Here is a 19,069-nt window from a genome sequence, read left to right as displayed (position 1 = left end):
ACTACATTTTACAACTTTTAGGACCTAATGATTTAAATAAAGGCTACTTAATTGTTCGTACTGGGAAGTTGATTTACCTAAAAAAATGATCTGCTGATTAACAGGCATTTCTTTCCAAGGCCTTAAACACAACCTATATATATATATATATATATATAGTATTTACAGTATACTGTAGTGTATATATATACATATATATTCCTGGTGAATTTAAACGACCACAGTGAAGGTAAACAACTGCCAAGGACACAGAGTAGCGGGAAAACCAGGACAGGATATCTCCTCTGAAGCAAGAGGAAGACTTTTTACTCACGTCCGTTTCAACGTGGCCATGAAACATTCAATAGCTGAATACTTGTTCATACTGTCTCATACAGTACGACATACAACTGTTCTTTTTGCACCATTTTTATTTTTAAAAGCGCAAAAAGCTATAAACGGTAAATCAACTGTTGAGTGCAAAGTGCAAACCATTAGTAGGCTCGTAGTTGTTGGAGCTGTTCTAATGACTAATGCAGTTCCTAAGATGCATTAAAAGGGTTTCGTGATTCATGGGAAATTACATACTTGGGACTTTAAAGTGTCTACTCTCAAAACAACTGCCTTGGCGAGTATGGTGGTCGATCTCGTCCCAACGCTCTGTGACAAAGGACCATGTCACGGTCATCAGATTGAATCTGTCGGCGTGGGCTTTCATGATGCAAAAGTATATTCTTAATGAGACGGACCGGAATGCAGTCTCACAGGAATCAGTTTGGAAACCCATAATGAATGTGAGCCTGACCCAAGCACAGCACATTTAAATGGATGAACAGAGAGAGATGGAGCAGGTTTTTTCCCATTGCCCACTTACATATGCCCATTATGAGAGTGGGGGCGGACAAAGGAGGGAAAAGATGAGTGTGTGTGTGTGTGTGTGTGTGAGTCCTCACTGTTGGAGCGAGCACATGGGAGCAGTGCTCAGCTTTTACTTGAAAACTCTGGCACTCTCAACGCAAGAGCAAGCCAGACACTTCTCCTTCCGACTGGCTCCCTGAGGTAGACCCCCCCCCCCCCCACCACCATCTGCCCAAGATGAAAAAAAACACTCAGATGATATCGCAAGGGAGCGCAGGGCATCTTGAGTCACGTCTCTAAAATCAGCTTTCATAAACAACCGCCTCTGTAGAAATTCCCCAGCTCGACCCAAGTTTGAGAGCGTTGGCCGTTATCAAACTAACAATCTATTTACAGAGCGGAAGATTTGTTTTTCCCCCCAGAATATGTCGCCTAAACATCATGAGAGGTCCAGTGATAGAAGTGTGATGGATGTGCTGGAGGGTTAATCTCTTTTCTCCCACCTGTTTCCTGGCAGCACAGGGTTTATCCACCTTTTTTGCTCTGATAGAAACTGACATGACATAAATACAAAGCGGAAGTCAGGGTACACAGCAAGAAAGGTTATCTGAAGAAACAGTGGTAAAGGATAATCCTGACCACAATGGATTTAAGCCTGTTGTGGATGTCCACATGCTGTTATCAGACAAATTATTATGAAATGGCACATTTCCTCATCGCAAGATGACATTTCTTATTTAACTCCTAATTAAAAAAAAATGGAATGTGTCCCTGTGTGTGTTACAAGCAGAGTGTGGGCACATCTTACTATCCGAATAGTGCAGGACAATACTGCACCATTGACTTTAGAGCAGGCTTTTTGTTGGTCAATGACGCATCATGACGTCATCCCTAGTGCCCCGCTGGTACGGCATGTCTAAAAACTGTTTAGGGCTTATTCTTATCCTGGTCCAAAAATGCTTTTTCAAAGAACCCTGAATGCGCTCTTATCAAGTCAAAATTGACAGATTAATAAAAAATAGGCAACACAAGCAAGAAAATATTACCATATCTAATTTGAATAATTGCCAGCATTAATGGGCCGTTGAAGGACCAGTGTGTAGCATTTTGGGGGAACTATTAGTGCAAAAAGGAATATAATATTCATAATTATGTTTTCATGAGTGTATTATCACCTGAAACTATGAATAGTTGTGTTTTAATTAAGTTAGAATGAGCCCTTCATACAGTATATACATAAGGAGCGGGTTCTCTTCCACAGAGGGACTGCCATGTTTCTACAGCAGCCTCCAAGGGACAAAGCAAACACTGGCTATAGGCAGGGCCGTTTGTGCTTTCATATTGAAGCGGCAGCATACATTTGCTGGTTGAAGGTTCTTCTTCATGCTTAAAAAGGGAGGGGGTATTCAGTTGTTTGCAATCTGCAACCTTAGTGCTCGATGCCACTAAATCCTACACACTGGTACTTCAAGTCTAGTATCAATAAGACTAATTAATTGGTTGGCCTCTGAATGCAAAAGGCAGCAACCATTTACTGTTTCATGTTCAACATAAAAACCAGGGCTCAGAGGATAGAGATGCTCTCACCTCCACCAGCTTGACAATGTTGACATGGTCCAGTTTTTTAAGGATGGCAATCTCTTGGTAGACTCTCTCCAGGGGTCCTAAGATTTTGGGCTGCTCTCCTTGGGCCACCTTGGGTCCCCTTGGCGGTGGGCGACCTGCAGACCGCCACACAGATCACACATGCAACTTTGATAAGTGATTCACATTTTTAAATGAAATTAAATGTATTATAGTGATCATATACATTGTACATATACATGAAATGTAACCTCTGCATTTAGCCCATCCCTAGCTTATTGGGAGCAGTGGGCTGCTGAAAAGCGCCCGGGGAGCAGTTAGGGGTTCAGTGTCTTGCTCAGGGACACTTTGGCACAGGACCCTCTCTACCCAATGAGCCACGGCCGCCCTCCTTGATTGGAGCAATCATTAAAGATGATGATCTAAACATGTGGCAGGGTGTTTGTGAGTATTATGGTTGTGGTTTGCTTGTGTGATGTGTAATCATTGTGGATCAGCGGATCTATACATATTTAACTAGTAGCCCCTCGAGAAGTTTAGGAAATGTGTTCGTTCTTTGTCTTTTGGGAAACCTGTTCCCTTTTACACGATGAATGATTTAACTTGTTACGAGCTCTGTTAGTTGTCTCGTGCTGCATTAAAAGATCACATGTCAATGTGCTTTTGTAGCTGCCAAATGCTGCCATTAACCGACATTCAACCCAACATGACACACACACACCTTCAGTGTTTGTAACTGAGATTAGGTAACTTCCTAGTTAACGTCTTTTGTAAACGCTCGTACGGACAGAGTGTCTGTTTAGGAGAATAGAAGAAGGACTTACGTGGGAAACCACACTGCTTCATTAACTTCTTCTTGGACACCAACTTCATGGCCTAGGAAAGAGGAACATGAGTTTGATCACAGCGTGTTCACATGCAGCTCATATTAACAGTGAAGAGAAGCCGCGCATCAAGCAACGATTAGGAACAAATTAGAAAAGAAAACTAGGAGCTGAAAGCAGGTCCAAAGAATAAAATAGACCTGTATTGTAAATGTACATGAAATGTGAATGTACAGTGTTCTCACATGTGCCTTCATGGAAGCCAGAAACACGAACGTTTTAAAGTCAATGGATGAATATATGTGTTATTATGCTTATATTTTTATATTTTTTAAAAGGTCAGGAGTAAAGGACCGAGTCTGAGGCAACTAAATCTCTCATGGAAAAGAGCATGAATCAGTTTATAAAGGACAGCTCTGTGTGTGCGTGTGTGTGTGTGTGTGTGTGTGTGCATGTGTGCATGCGTGTGTGTCGTTACCAGGAATTGGTTATGCAAAAGAGGAAGCAGTTTCTTTTTAAGACAGAAACCAGTTTGGCAAGAATCCTTAGCTGTACAGTTTCCATTGTTTGTGTGTGTGTGTGTGTGTGTGTGTGTGTGTGTGTGTGTGTGTGTGTGTGTGTGTGTGTGTGTGTGTGTGTAGACTTGTGGGAGGTTGGTAGATGACTCAGCCACAGTGATCAAACAAAAATAAAAATATTATATCCAGAGAGCAATATTCAGAATTATTGCAGCCATTTCGGTTGTAACGATCATGTCTCTATACTCAGACAATTACATTATTCACACCAGAGTTCATTACAGAATCTGGCATTGATGGTGAAGCTCCAGTAAATAGCCGTCATCGCAAAAGCTAAAATTATGTGTGTGGGTAGGAGAAGGTGTGTCATTGCAGTTTTACTCACAGTAAATGCATTTCACCAAACATGAAATTGGGAATGACTTAATTTTGTTTTCAAACAAAGTATGGCAAAAAAAAAAAAATACATTGTCAGTTAACATTTGCCAGACGTGATGGTTTCCACTTCATGGTGATAAAAAAAGGGCAAACCGGCATCTTTACGTGTCTTACAAGATGTTTTTACTGCTGGCAATTGTTAAAATGTAATTTCTCGGACAGGTCGCCATCATTTAAAGCCGCATGTCATTATTCCTCCAGAGGGTAGAGTCTATATAAAAAATCCCTTGTTATAACATTTTTCTCATGTTACAGGGCTCGTCTGTGTCCTTACATAAACTCCTGTTGTTTACCGTTCGGCCCATTTTACAAGCTGGCGTTTTCAATACCGGCTTGCGTTCCGCTCCCAGCTCTTCCTGGCTCCAGTTCAAAAGTACATCTTAAACCCAACCAGGGCTGGCAGCTTTCGTCGACATGACTCATCCAAACACTTGTATTGTTGTTACTGTTCAGGGCGGCTTAGTTGTGTTCAAACATAAAAAACGGCTTACAATTAGAGGGGCCGAGTGTGCATGGCAAATCCCCTCGATGGAAACGTCTAAAATGACCTCTTGTCAGCAGGCCGGCTCATATCCAGACTGTCTCTCGAGAACTGACCTCAAAGCAGCCATACCCGGTACACGAAGCACCACTTTGAAGACACATAACAGGGTCTTGAATGCACTTTAAGCGGCACCAGAAGCCACTTTCATTTCCCAAGTTTCGTCCAAGGCAACTGATGCAATTTGAGGGGATGGAACTCACAGCAAACAACCATGTGGGAAAAAAAAAGAAAAAATCAATAGCACTAGTGTGAAGCTCTTCTGTAGAGACAATAGAGGCCGAGAGGCTTGATGAAGAATCAGAGGAGAGCTGTGGCTGTGTGGCAGAAGGACTGCTAATCACAGAGAAGTTGCTGAAATGTGAGACGATTGCGTTGACTTACGTAATGTTTGTCGTCATCCTCATTGTAGGCGAGTTTGACCACACCGTAGGAGCCCTGCAATGCAACGACAGACAGGTTCATTGTCTCATGTGGACACACTCGTTCACAGCAACACTTCAGTTGGTCAGTACGTTTTGTGGTTCAGCTCCGGATTAAAAAGAAGAAAGCTGATACCAAAGGCATCACTTTGAGAAACAGACTGACAGAATGTCTTGAAGGCAGCAGTTTCCATTCAAAAACAACATTTTTTTATTCTTTGGCAGCACAGAATGGCTCTCTCTCCACACACACACACACACACACACACACACACACACACACACACACACACACACACACACACACACACACACACACACACACACACACACACACACACACACACACACACACACACACACACACACACACACACACAGTTTGTGCTTGCCATCATAATCCTTGTTTTTTTCAAAGCATGGTTTCCTCTCTTGATAAGTGCAAACAAGTAGCCAAACAGAACACTCACAGAAATGAATTAAAGCGAGTTGTATCCCTTTTGATGTCTTTTACAGCCAAATTTGCCAGCTGGCTGATGGTAAGTGTCTACGGATTAGAAGAAAGTGGCTGTGTGGACGGACAAAAAGCCATTTGTAAGCTTTAGTAAGCACACAAACTTAGGTGACAAGGTTTTATAAATGTCACAAATCAAAAGCATTCGTGTTTCCCCTGTAGGTCGTTATCCACTGTGTTAACCCCTGACATGGTTTTCGAGTAGAGAGGGTTTGATATCACGGTTTCATTTCTGAAAACAAACTTGAACATATAAATCTCCATCCGATACTCATTTTTCCTCTCTTTAAAATCTACTGCTTTATCCATCAATATGTCTGTTAATAGGCCCTTTGACTGCTCTTCGATAATCTAAAAACAGCACTTCGCCCTTTTCAATTTGCCAGTTTCTTCAATTTTCATCTCGGTTGCTGCCACAGTGAATTCCCCCATGTGTTAACCACAAAAAGTGTTTATCCTCCAAGCGTCAACGTGTGCTGACAGATTTAGTAACGCTGCAGCTCGGTGTCTCCAGTGAAGCTTGAAATGCTGCAGCATACAACATTAGTTCTATCGCACACTGGATTTTGCGTTTCTTATTTCCTTCTCCTTTCGATATCCAATCTAGCATTTTTGTCAATCTGAGACATTTGGTCTTTGGTAGCCATGCTCGAGGTATATCTCTATTAGATGAATTGCTCTGCAATTTTGTACCGACATTCATAGTCCCCAGAGGATGAATCCGAATGACTTTGGTGATCCCCGGACTTTTCATCAGGCACCACCATGAGGTTTAAACTCCCCTCAACATGGAGCCGGCTGCTAACAGCTAACTCTGCCAACAGCACGAACTGTGCAAACAACGGCAACAGTGCTAGCAGAGCTAACAGTTACCTGCTGCTATATTAATGCTCCGAGTCCCGTATATAGAACATTTAACATCAACATGTTGTCATTGTGACTGTCAGCATGTTAGCATGCTGATGTTAGCATTTAGCTCAAAGCACGTACATATCGTACAATATCACCAAATTGAATCGTTGCACCCTGTATCATGAAATGTATCGTATCACCAGAGTCACCTGAACAGTTCCAAAAACAAGCCCTCTTTTCTATGTTGTACATTTTATTATTATTAATGTTATTACTATATTTTACTTGTAAAATGTAAGAATCAAGCAATATAATAAAGAGAACTCACAACTTTTAGTATGGACATGCTGCGAACGTGATTTTTCTCACTTAACAGACAAATTGAGCGGAGGGTCAATCCCCTCAAAGCTGCTGCTGTTTTCCTAAAAGCTCTCCAAGTTAAACAAACAGCAGAAAACCGACAAACCTACCTTTCCAATCTCACTCTTCAGTTTATACTGGTTCAACTGGATACAGTCCTGTGAGGGAGGGGAGAGAAAAGGCGTGGACACGAGGAACTAATTCATTGAAAAAACAAACGAAAAAAAAAAACATGACAGAACACTTCCATCACATGAAGCAAAGAGAAATATGGCCGCCTTTTTGGTACGGGAACAAATGTCCCCAGTGTGTGTGTGTGTATATACGTGTGGAGAGAGTCATTTATTTCTGAGATGTAGGCAACGACGCAGTCTGTAGTTTCTGTTTACTGTCTGAAAAATCCATTAGAGTGCTGCTGCTTAAATGGGTGATTTGCAGTTCCATAGCAACCACTGCTACAGCACAGAGTCAGCCAGGGGCACGGCAGAGGAGAGCACACCACAGCAGGACCGGGCGGGGGGGGGGGGGGGGGGTTCTTTGGTGGTGGGGAGCATTTCACAGAGGTGTGCTGAGGTCTGTGTGTGAGCAGAAGCAGTGCCTGAGGCTTGATACTGGGACGTGTTTAAAGCAAGGGAGGAGGTCGGAGAACACAGATGTAACAACACAAACTGGTGTGGCGCAGGGCCGGACTTCACTCGCCACCAGGCAAGGTATTCTTGGAAATACGACATTATGTAGTTGGTTACATAATACGCCGGTTATGTAGCCCGGTACTGAGCATTTCTGCTTTAGATATAAGGACTGAGCATCGGAGGGTTATGCACTGTAGGCAACGACGGTGTCAAGTACTGTGGGCAGGGATTACCACAAAGAGAAGAGAGATAGAATAGGAGGCGGGGCTTTTAGAAAAGGATCACTTTGATTGGTTGAAAAGGAGACGAAGAGAATAAAGAAAATAGGGCAGCGAAGGATTAAGGAAAAGGCAAATGGGGAGAATCCAGAGAAAAGAGCAGTAGGAGGGATCGTCTGAGAGGGCTTCCTTCCACTGGGTTCACAGTTTGCCAGCACATTCTCAGAAGGCGCTGCACTGCAGTTAATACTCGGTCAGGACCCATGGCTAAGGAGGGCCGTGCAGAAAAGCCTTAAATACACACATGCACACGATTCAAAGTCAGGCGCTTCACTGGGCCACGATAAATCTTTAGAGGGGCTCTCTCGGTCAGCTACCAGTGCAGCCCTGCAGTCTTTCCCTCAGTATGCAACACACCCGCATCTCATCTCCCCTATTCCCTTCACATTACACTCTGTCCTGCACCGTGTCTGATCCGTACCAAACTCTCCACCCACACATCTCCATCCATCACTCAGCTATGATCAATATCAGTGCATAACAAATGCATCACTGCCACGGTGGCGTCCAAAATCAATGGCCATGAATTTCATTCTAATGGCGAATAATGAGCCTCAGGAAGTACGTAATAAAACGGGAACTTGTGTTTGACAGTACTCAAAGCCTCTAAGTGTGAAGTCGTTTCCTCAACTTGTCATTTGAACATGAATTTTGATAGAATGGTGCAAAATGTCCTTGGGAGGAAAGATGACGATTTACTTAAAGATGAAATATCAAAGGAACACGCACGTGTTTAGTTCTATAAGCACATCCTTTACTGTGCTAATGCACTGTGAAGACGAACAGACAGCGACACTCATCTTTGCCCGCGGGGCTGCCGAAGTTACTAATCCTGAAATTTCTTCGGCTGCTGCTTATTTTAATACACAATTAGTCGGACTTAACGGATACAAAGTACAAGACCGTGTGAGCTTTTCAGAGGAAACTTCCAAAAGAGACTCATCATTGCGAGCTCTAACACTCAACGCTCACACTGTCAATTAGTTTCCTACATCATCACGGCCATTTCTATTCCTTTTTCCATTTTGGTGCAATACAAAGTGGCCGTAAATACAAATACGAGCAGAGGGGGGGGGGGGGGGGGGGGGGGGGTCATCGGAAAAGAGCTGCAAAAATCAATTTGAAAAAACAACAACTGGGTGCTGTAGATCCCTATGATTAATGGCTCGTGGCTACATAAATAAACGTGACTTGATATCCTGTTTTGACACAAATCATTATGCACCCAAGTAGGAAGGCCCACAATTAACCCTGTATTTTTGTGTGCTTTTTAAAAACACTTTAACCCACAAAAAGGAGAAGCAAAAATATTCTAAAAATGCACCCCGCTTCACGAGGGGACAGAAAAGATATTCACATTACATGCATGTGTACAAAACAGAGTGACAGGCCAAAACTAATGCCATGAGAAAGTCAGGAGTGAGAACCCAAAGAGTTCCATGCAACGCACAGAGAAAACAAAGGGAGCAAGAAGCTTCGGTGCTTTAATTAAACCATTATATGAGCTATATACACACAGTGTTTCCTCATGTGGCTCAGTACGGGACTTCCCAAATTGTCAGGGAGGACATTTTTATGTCTATATTGACGGTGGGGAGATAAAAGTAACACACACAAGCATGAAAACATGCATGTGTGGCAATTCTGATATATTTCCCCATTGCGGTAACTGCTGTTGTATTAAGTAAAAGAATGCACTCAAAATGGCATCCATAACGGATGTTTTTGCATGCAAGAAATGCTTCTCTCTCTCTCTGCTGTGTCATACTGTAGATCCAGTGAGAGGTGGGGAAACTCAAGCGACATGAGTTCCTGTTCATGGTTCAGTGCAGGAAGCTGCAACTCCATTTTCAGATAGGAGAGGACACAATGGCAGGTCTGCGAGTCTGCGGCAGCAGTCTGTTAAATTCAGAGGGGTTCCACATCCTGGCAGCTGTCATGAATATTTAATGCTCAGTCTGAATTGGAAAAAGTCAGAGGAAAATGGAGATCTGGCTGTCACCCGCAGCGACAGGGTCCTCTTAGTTTTCATGGGGAAGCACAACGAGATGCACGTTTCCCAATGCTGTCTGAATAATGGCACTCATCATTATTGATGACAACTGTCTCCATAGGTACAGTTTTAAGTGATAATTCATAGACAAACAAATGCTTATTCACCTTCTTAGTTAGAGGATCAATACCTCTCTGATGTTTATACACTAAATATGAAGCAGCTGGTTAGCTTAGCTTAGCACAAAAGCTAGCCGGGTTCTGTCATCGATGTGCCGCCCCCTCTGAAGCTCACTAAAACATGTTATATATTGGTCGTTTGTTCCATACAAAAACCTAAATGTAAAAACAGGAAGTTGTGGGACGATTTTGTGGCCGGACACAGTGACCTCCAGGAGTCTCCACTGGTTGCCTGGCAACTTTACGGTGTTAATAAAGGTTCTTTTGAGGTGCTTGGAGGTGGATTTTCTTTTACCGTTTGACAGAAGAAAGCTAGCCTCTTCCCTGTTTCCAGTCTTTGCGCTAAGCGAAGCTAAATGTCTCCCGGCTCCACCATAATATTTAGCATTAAGACAGAGTGGTATCAATCTTTGCATCTGAGTCTCAACAGGAAAGCAAATCTCCCAAAATGTAAAAACAAAATTCCTTCAAGGTGCTCGTTAACTGCTGAGTGCTGAATAAGAAACCCTAACCACAAAACAATATTCCACAATCTAAAAAGCTAATAAGACACAATGTTCATCACTTACACAATCCTCTGTTACAGTAAGCAGACAAAAAGAGTCCGGCAGCTGTAATTGTTAGAATGTATGCCAAAAGTTCATTTATTTACTTACAAAGACAATGCACATTAATCAACATCTCTCTAAATATGCCAGTGTTTTTCAATTGCAGCCTTTTACCGAGATGTTTCGAAACCAATGAGTTTGCATCCAACACATCTACAGTTTTGATACGGTGTGTCCATCACTCTTGCCTCCCTCAAACCCTGGGAAAGCAGGTGGGAACTCCATCTCCTTCTTTTACTGGAGGTGCAGTAAACAAATGCAACAGGCATGTGGAGTTCCCAGCCTAACAGCCAGCGAGACGACAAGAGGTGACTGTGTACAAGCCTGAAAACAAACTAAATCTAAAACCACAGTATCTAAAATACAATTTAAAAAAAAGGTATTACCTGTCACCAATGTTGTATCAAATGTCTCATCATTTATACAAACAGACAGATGTGTACACAGGAAAACGAGTAGAAACGCTCCAAACGATTACCCGGACAAATCAATAGCTGCTCCCCCCCCCCCCCCCCCTCACTTCATTAGCGGTGCTGGCCAGAAGGCATTTCATGTCTGTCTGATGAAACGGTCAAAGGTGATCTCGGCAAAGCCAACGTCGGAAGAAAATGCTCTCGCATTGCAGAGCGTGGAGTAATAAACGGGCTGCACATCTGTGACAGGAGCTGGGATGACGAGGCCGGATGTTTGCATGATGGGTGCTAATGGGAGACTAGTGTGCGGGAACCGGCTCACGCTTCGCTCTCCCTGTCATGTTGTCCGCTGGCCTTCTGTTCCTGGTGATAATGCACAGATCTTGAGCTATGCGGTGCTCGTATCCAATTACGACAACTGCTCTCGTAAGCGCGACAGAGCTGCTTTCTCTCAGCTTGGTGGATTGCAGGTTGACGGTCATCTTAGAGAGTATGTGTGTAAGGTGAAAGAAGGTTGGATTTGTCTACACTTCCCCTCCTAGATGACTCATCTTTGAACAGTGTGACCAGAATCATTTTGTGTGCAGCTTAAGGCCTTGTTGATGGTTATTTATTATCATTTAATATGAATAATTAAAATCACTTCCTCACCTGGGCGTCTGATATGGACACGCGTTTAGACTCCACGGTGGGCCTGCGAGCCACACGAGGGGACACGTGCATGTATCCTCCTCCGGGGCCCGACGACGCCCAGTACGTGCCTCTCTCCTGCAGCGACAGCTTCCTCCCAGTCAGGTGAGGCCGCAACGCACGGGTCCTCTTGGCCTGAGCCCCGTCCTGCTGAGCCCCGTCCTGCTGAGCCCCGTCCTGCTGAGCCCCGCCGTTCCTCACGCCGTTGGCGGCGGAGCCGTCCGAGTCTTCCATCGTCATGGCAGCCATGATGTCCGAGAGACTGCCGGTCTGTTTGTCAGAGTCGGGGTCCGGCCTCTCGCGGCCAGGGTCACTGCTCATTGCCATGGCGGGTGGGGGCGCAGGAGAGTACCGGGGATCGCCCACCAGCATCAACGTGACCCGAGCGCCAGCCTCCAGTCGCCACGCTCAGCGTTCCACCAGAGCTGGAAAGAAAGAAAGAAAGACAGGCTGTGAGCTCAGTCAGCTGCAGGAAGAGCAGTTGTTGTACAATATCTACACATTTCGATCAAGAGAAATCGTTTCGAACAGTCATCTTGATTTAAAATTCTTGTCAAACTTGACCGGATTCACGCAGTTTGTTTTTTCTCACATAATTACAAGAATACAGCGATGGTCCTGTCTCTGTGAGGATATACTGGCTTCAAGCTAAATGCTAAGGTCAGCATGCTAGCATACTCACAATGACGACGTTAACGTGACGTCTAGCAGGTATAATATTTACGTGCTAACTTTGACTAATTAGCACGAATCACAAAGCTGAAGCTGATGGGAATGCACATTTGGTCATAAACCAAAACAACTGCACACATTAGGACCTGATGACGGCACTAAATGAACGCTTAGTTATTATAATTCAGCCTAGTGGGAACATAAGTACATGTCATAAGTACATGTCATAAGTACATGTCATAAGTACATGTCATAAGTACATGTTTGTACTAGAGATGCACCAACAGATACTGATATCTGATATTGGTACGATACAGACTCAACTAGCTTGATCGGGTATCTGTGACAATAGGCCAATCTGGTATCGGATACCATTATTTCAATAAATAACAATTAAGTAATTTCATATCTACGTCTTTAATTGTTACAATATGTTTTACAAAGTTAGGAAAGCAATGTTGAGGTCAAGCCTGATGTTGCCTTCCACATAAAAGAATGTTCCCAGTCTCTTCCACACAGCTTGGTATCGGATGGATACTCGGTATCGGCTGCTCCCCAAAGCTCACGTATCGCTAACAGTATTGGGAATGAAAAAGTCGGATTGATGCATCCCTAGTCCAAACCAAATTTCATGGTTGAGATATTTCACTGAAAACCACAAATGTCCTCCTGATGGTAAAAAATGGTATAATAATATGTTGGTATAATGAATATTGCTACACCTAATCACATGGTTTAGCTGAAATGTCTTTCTGTGGTGTTTAAGGCCGTGTTACAGTTTCAAAAGTCAAAGTTTATTTGATTGTTGTCGCCCAATAATACTCGGCTTAACTGGCTCATCATATTCTTGGTCATCGTACCTAACCCTGTATGGATGGGATGTGCTTGCTATCATTGCAGCGTGGCTCGGCTCAGGTCAAACCCTTTGTAGAACATCAACAAATACCAACAGAGAATGAATGCCATAAAAATGAAAACCTTTGAATTCTATCTATTCTATGTTTGGCTGGCCATTTCCTGCAGCGAGAGCACCTGTGAGACTTGAGTTTAATCACGCAGTCAGAAAACAGAGGAAATGTCCTCTCTGTCTCTGTGGGTGGTCTGGTGGGTCCAGGTACTTACAGCAGACATGTCCCCCGGATAAAAACCCAACCCAAATGCTGCAGAGCTAATTCTGCCTCATGCCTGTGCTCACAGCTCCCTGCATGCCCATGAAATGCCTGCGGATGGACTGACGCACACAAAGAAATGCACACATGCAAACAACTGATTGTACTGTGTGCACACACACACCCTGACATTTAAGCGGGATTTATTTATTGTGCCGCGTCTCTTTCATCTCTAATGAAAATCAAGTCAGCGGCGGATTGACACAGATGGGTTCAGGTTTTGTTCTGCAGATGGAAGAACACAGATATGCAAATTGAGCTCAAGCCCGCCCATCCAAGGACAAGCACAGGGCGCTCAAACAGGCCTCCATCCACGCAACAGTCGGAACCAAGAGGTTGTTTTCTTCTGCCAAGCACAAAGTCAGTTCTGTGGACATTTGACAAGAGGTGGTCAGTAAATGGGCCATGTTATGCTATTCCTGAAGTGTGTCAGGAAGGTAGCCCTTCAACTACAAAAATATCACCGTGTTCCACTTTGTCCAGGTGGGTCACACTCGTTCATCCGTTTGCACAGCCGTGGCTCCATGCCAACTGCAGCGTCTCACAGTCTGTGCCATGGTCGCGTAGCTCTAGGGATGGCATGAGGCTCGTTCGAGCCACACAACATGTTTTGAGATCTAGACTTCCACAGATTTTCTACAAAACGTGGCGTTTGTTGTTTGTTGGCGCCTCGATCTCGTGAAGGCAACGTTGCCCACGTGTGCCTGGCGTCAGAGCAATCTAGGATCAAGTTGGACACTAATCTAACCGTCATGAATCGTGCAGCGATCGCCCGGTGATCGATTCAGGCCGGGCTCATCTCATACGAGCCTAATGTTGTCGATCGGACAGTCCAGACTGAAATATCTTAAAAGTGACAGTATGTAGGATTTGGATGCATCTAGCGGTGTGGTTGCAGATTGTAACCGGCTGAGTACCCCTCCACTCACTAGAATGAAAAGTTAAAAGGATCACCAACTTTTTTACAACTCATCCTGAGGGGAACGTGAATAGTAGTAGTAGTTGAAGTAATATTTTGAAAACAGGTTTGTGACGGACTCAATGGTTGTCCGCATGCATGCACACACACATGGCTGTCATTAAATCTATGTAAATTGCGAGTGCAGGAAAAAGCTTTTCAACTGCCAGCAGCGAGGAGGAATTCATTATTCGACTCCTGACTCAATGGAAACTAAATGGAAAAAGGAGCCGTCATATTCTGCTAATTCTTATCACAACTGGTGATTATCTGTCTCTTGAAACGGGTTGCTCTCCACTGCAGCAGCATTCAGCCCGCTGAGCAATACATCCTGGTAGGAGTCGGAGGAGCAGCAGTCTGGTCACCAATTTCAGACTTGTATTTGTTTGCAGAAGCAGGTAACCACACGTTGTCATTATGCCTCATTTTTGTAATTAGGTCCAATTTTTTTTCCCACTGCATTCATCCATCATTGTCAATGTTTGAGATAAAATCGAACCCTTTTGCCTCGAGCTGTTATGATACCGATACCAGTATCTGGAAGGCCTCCAATACAGCCTAGAATGCTGGATCTGGTATTGGCGAGTACGCAAGTCTATGCACCAATCAGATATCACGTGATCACGCATCAGCTCATTTCGCAAAAAACAAATCTATGTTGAAATCAGCGAGAGGAGAGCTAGTTAAGGTTAGCTGTTAGCAGCTGGTGGGCAAGCACGGTCCCGTAGAGCTGAATAAAGGAGCTAACAGCTAACACACGGAGGTAGCAGTGAGTTACATTTTGATGCATTCAAGGGCCATTGAGTAAAAGTTTGCATTTTGCCAGAGTAAATGACTTCGTTATTATCATAATGTGGTCAAATGTGATCTTGTGAAATGTTGTTTTTGGCAAGAAACCTCAATAAAAACAGCTGTTTGAAGGAGGTGTTTAACAACAATATAAAAAAGAGAGAATTATGACCTGTTTAACTTTTATTTTTTTTTTTAATGTACAGGTATTGGATCAGTACTCAGTGTCTGCTGATACGCAGGTTCCGGTAATCAATAAATCAGTATGGAGAAGGAAAAACTGGTATCGGAACATCTGTTTTTGCCCTCTTCATGTTACATAACTGCAAACTGTGACTTGACATATTGGTAGACTAAGCCAAGGACCATGCATAGTAAAACTATTAAATGTCTTTGTATAAAAGCTGCAACAAGCAACATTTGAAGCTTCAGCACATTGTGTCAAAAGATCCTGGAAGAGGATTAATTTTGATTTTATTTTAACCTTGATATCCACAACCAGGAAATCCACACACTGATATCCTTATCCAGTAATCACACATCTGCCATCTCCCACTAATGCTCCTATACTCATCCATTCAGCATTACGAGGTATATTCGTATCTTCATTTTTGCCACTGCCAGAGCTGTTTAAATAAATTACTTCTGGGTCGTTGAATAAAATCAAAATGCTCGACGGTTTTATCTGCACGATCAAACGCCCTTCACAAAGGAACACGGCCAGATAATTCAGATGTTTTTCAAACAAAGTTCACCACTTTTATCATTTATATACTTCACATGGGCGCCTCAGTTTGTTTACCTAATTAAAGATGTCGCACAGTATACACAGAGGGGAAAGAAAATGGATTGATTGAACCAGAGAGAAGCTTGAAAACCACATCTGAATATGAAGTGCTTTCAATAGCTGCCATCGCTCAACTGGTTTGGATGGAGAAGCTGCAGCTGAGCCAATTACAGTAAGAGGAGAGAGTGGGCTGCAGAGGGCGAACAAATGATTCCATTTGGCTCCATTAGTGAACCACTTTCACCCTTAACCTGGCTTTTATTTTCTCTCAGTCATCATGTTGTTGTGAGTGCTAGACAGCAAACAGACGTCCACGGCTCAAAAATCTAAATCCTTTAGTTGCTGGGACGAAAAACAGCAGAGCAGCCTGGAACCTAATGCACCCGAAGAAAAGTTGTTGTTCATTTATCTTGGTCCTGATGTTTTTCTTTACCTCCTCTGGCCTCCTTGACAAAGTGCAAAGAACAAGCAAAGCACCAGTGTATATTCAACATAGAACTGAAAACCTCCGGGTGTAGCCAACACAGGCGGCTGACCTTGCAGACCTGCAGTGATTTGCGTTCTGAAAAACAGTGTTTATGCACGTAACTGCAGTATAGAGAGATGTCGAGAGCCGAGGGCACGGCGTTGTGTGGAAGTCATACGCCGGGTGCTCTGCAGTGAATGTCTTCTTGGCCGTCTTCTCTTGCGTCCCAACTTATTATCAGCTTTGAAGCGGAATTGTTCAGGTGAGGTGCACCTCCTCGCTCAGCTGGATCAAAAGCAATCAACTCTGATTGTTCACTGATTACAACGATGTGATTGGAAGACAATCAGCACTGCAATGATGGGTTTGTTTGGACAAATGTAAAATGTATGTTTCTTGTGTCCTTTTTTTAAGATATGATGCTTGTGTAACAAGAAATGAGGAAGGATACATTTGCTTACAATCTCTCACTTAAAACTGATTAGTGATCAACTATTTTGATAATCGGTTAACCATTTAGGTAAATTTTCAAGAGAAAGCACGAAACATTTACTTTTTGAGAGGTTTGATGGTTCAAGCCTCTCAAAAAGGAATATTTGCTGCTTTTTCTAGCCTTACAGCATAGTAAAAGCTATGATGGACATTTTTCACCGTTTTCTGTTGTTTCACAAACCAAATGAGGAATCAATTTAGAAAATAACAAGTCCTCCAATTTAAACATCATAATACGCCATCCCTCCACGCCTTCTAGAGCCGATACCGAGTACAGATCCAATACTGGTGCGTTAAAAAAACAGGTCATAATTCCCTCTCTAATATCTATTTTATATTGATGTGGAAACATCTCCATCAACTTTATTCAATTCAAAGTTTCTCGCCAAAAATAAACTAAACAAGAATTGAACAAAACGAAAATTCCCTTTTCATTTAGCGCCATCGTCAGGTTTTAATTTGACCAATACTTTGGTTTATGACCGAATACCTGCTAAACTTATGACATTCCATCAGTAACAGCTCTTATTTGTGTTAAATAATGCAAATACTTACATGGGTATTAGCATGCTAACATTTGCTAGATTGATGGGAGTGTCACTAGTTCTGGTATTTTCCAAAGTATTGGACAAATAGAAGTTTTCACCCAATGATGCCACATTAGCACACATCATGATTTTTACTAATTGGACCTTGAATGCAGCACAATGTAACTCAATGCAACCTCCGTTAGCTTCGTTATTTAGCCAAGCAGGACCGTACATTGTTACTATAAACGGACCTGGAAAACAAACTGCAAGGTAGTATAGAGTTACCACACTATGTAAAGCCTTGACATGCCACCCCGCGCATCACAGAGAAGACCAAGGTATGAACATTTACAGTCCTACTCATGCTGAGGCAGTGAGCACACATCAGACTGTTTGATCTCTGTGTGATCCGTTCCGTTGTGCCTGGCTCTCTGAAGGCTGCCATTTGCATCTTGATGATTTCAGGGCCAGAGGGACCATTACAATAGACTTCAACGCTGCACTGCACTCGCTGGCTATACACTGCTTTATATTCACTTTTCCCAGCTAGAAAAAAACACATTTAAATTAAAGAACAAATGTCAGGAATAATTGTGTGTCTAAATAAAGAGCACTGCTTTAAGTTAACCTCATTTGCACAATTCAATTTACTAAATAGAACATTTAAGCACATTAGAGTCACAGCTTGACCAGTATAGATTCTTAAGGAGGAGAACCTGCAGATATCACGATATCCTTTTTTAATGCGAGACCTTTTAAAGGCAATTACTAAATAACAAGGATTCAGTGCTCCCCATGCAGTGTTTCACAGTCTTGGTTGGGTGGAAATCAACTAATATAGTTATTTTAAGCAGTGAGCATCTGGTTTGTTTTCAATAAAGACAACGCGCATTTAACTGCAGGGTTTTATGGACTACAGACACCATTTTCACTGGCTCTTATGTTTTTTTAAATTATTACAGGCCACAATCAGCCAAAACCAACACGTGTCTTTTTAATGTCAATAGTAATAATAGCTCTTACACTAAAGAGGTTTTTATTTCCTGCTGCTCCGCTCTCCCTCAGCCCACAGGTTGATCAGGCCCTCTCCTCCACCTGTCGCATCTCATCTGACTTAAACAAAGGATAGGTCACATTAACTGCTGAGGAAAAAAACATGCAGGAGAGGGAACTGGCTGCTCTTGATGGATGATAGAGCGAGCCTACGGTACAGCTGCTTGGATTTGCAAGGCTTTTGTGCACAACTGCCCACTCTACCGCCCCACACACATGCACACACAAATATATGCACGCACGCACACACGTGTCGCAGAATTAGCGTTTCCCATGTTCCTCCTGTTGTGGTAGCACACAGTGATTATGCCTCATCATCTTTGACTGAGTGAGCATCATTCATATGGAGCAGCGTGTGCAGCATCTTAAGGGCCTCTGGAGACGGTGAGAGAACTCAGCAATCAAATATCAACTGTGATCAAGGGAAACTCTCAGCACCACGAACGCTGGTGAATATTTTTTATGTCAAA

At 43.1% G+C, this 19,069-nt stretch overlaps 1 protein-coding gene across 1 annotated transcript in view; it reads right to left on the bottom strand.

The window, feature by feature from the left end:
* The window catches only part of camkk1a (calcium/calmodulin-dependent protein kinase kinase 1, alpha a), a 50,339-nt gene that overhangs the window by 16,187 nt on the left and 15,083 nt on the right, over positions 1–19,069 (bottom strand). Inside the window, exons 2-6 of the mRNA XM_076101277.1 lie at positions 11,645–12,108; positions 7,001–7,048; positions 5,127–5,180; positions 3,246–3,297; positions 2,425–2,558 (exon numbers count right to left, since the gene is read on the bottom strand). Coding sequence (XP_075957392.1) covers positions 2,425–2,558; positions 3,246–3,297; positions 5,127–5,180; positions 7,001–7,048; positions 11,645–12,055 — 699 coding nt within the window. The 5' untranslated portion in view covers positions 12,056–12,108. The remainder of the gene's footprint in view (positions 1–2,424; positions 2,559–3,245; positions 3,298–5,126; positions 5,181–7,000; positions 7,049–11,644; positions 12,109–19,069) is intronic.

The sequence above is a fragment of the Anarhichas minor genome, unplaced genomic scaffold (assembly GCF_050575085.1).
Source record: "Anarhichas minor isolate MPS153535 unplaced genomic scaffold, ASM5057508v1 ptg000027l, whole genome shotgun sequence".
Taxonomy (NCBI): Eukaryota; Metazoa; Chordata; class Actinopteri; order Perciformes; family Anarhichadidae; genus Anarhichas; species Anarhichas minor.
Note: the sequence above shows the minus strand (reverse complement) of the source record. Positions and strands in the feature narration are given on the sequence as shown.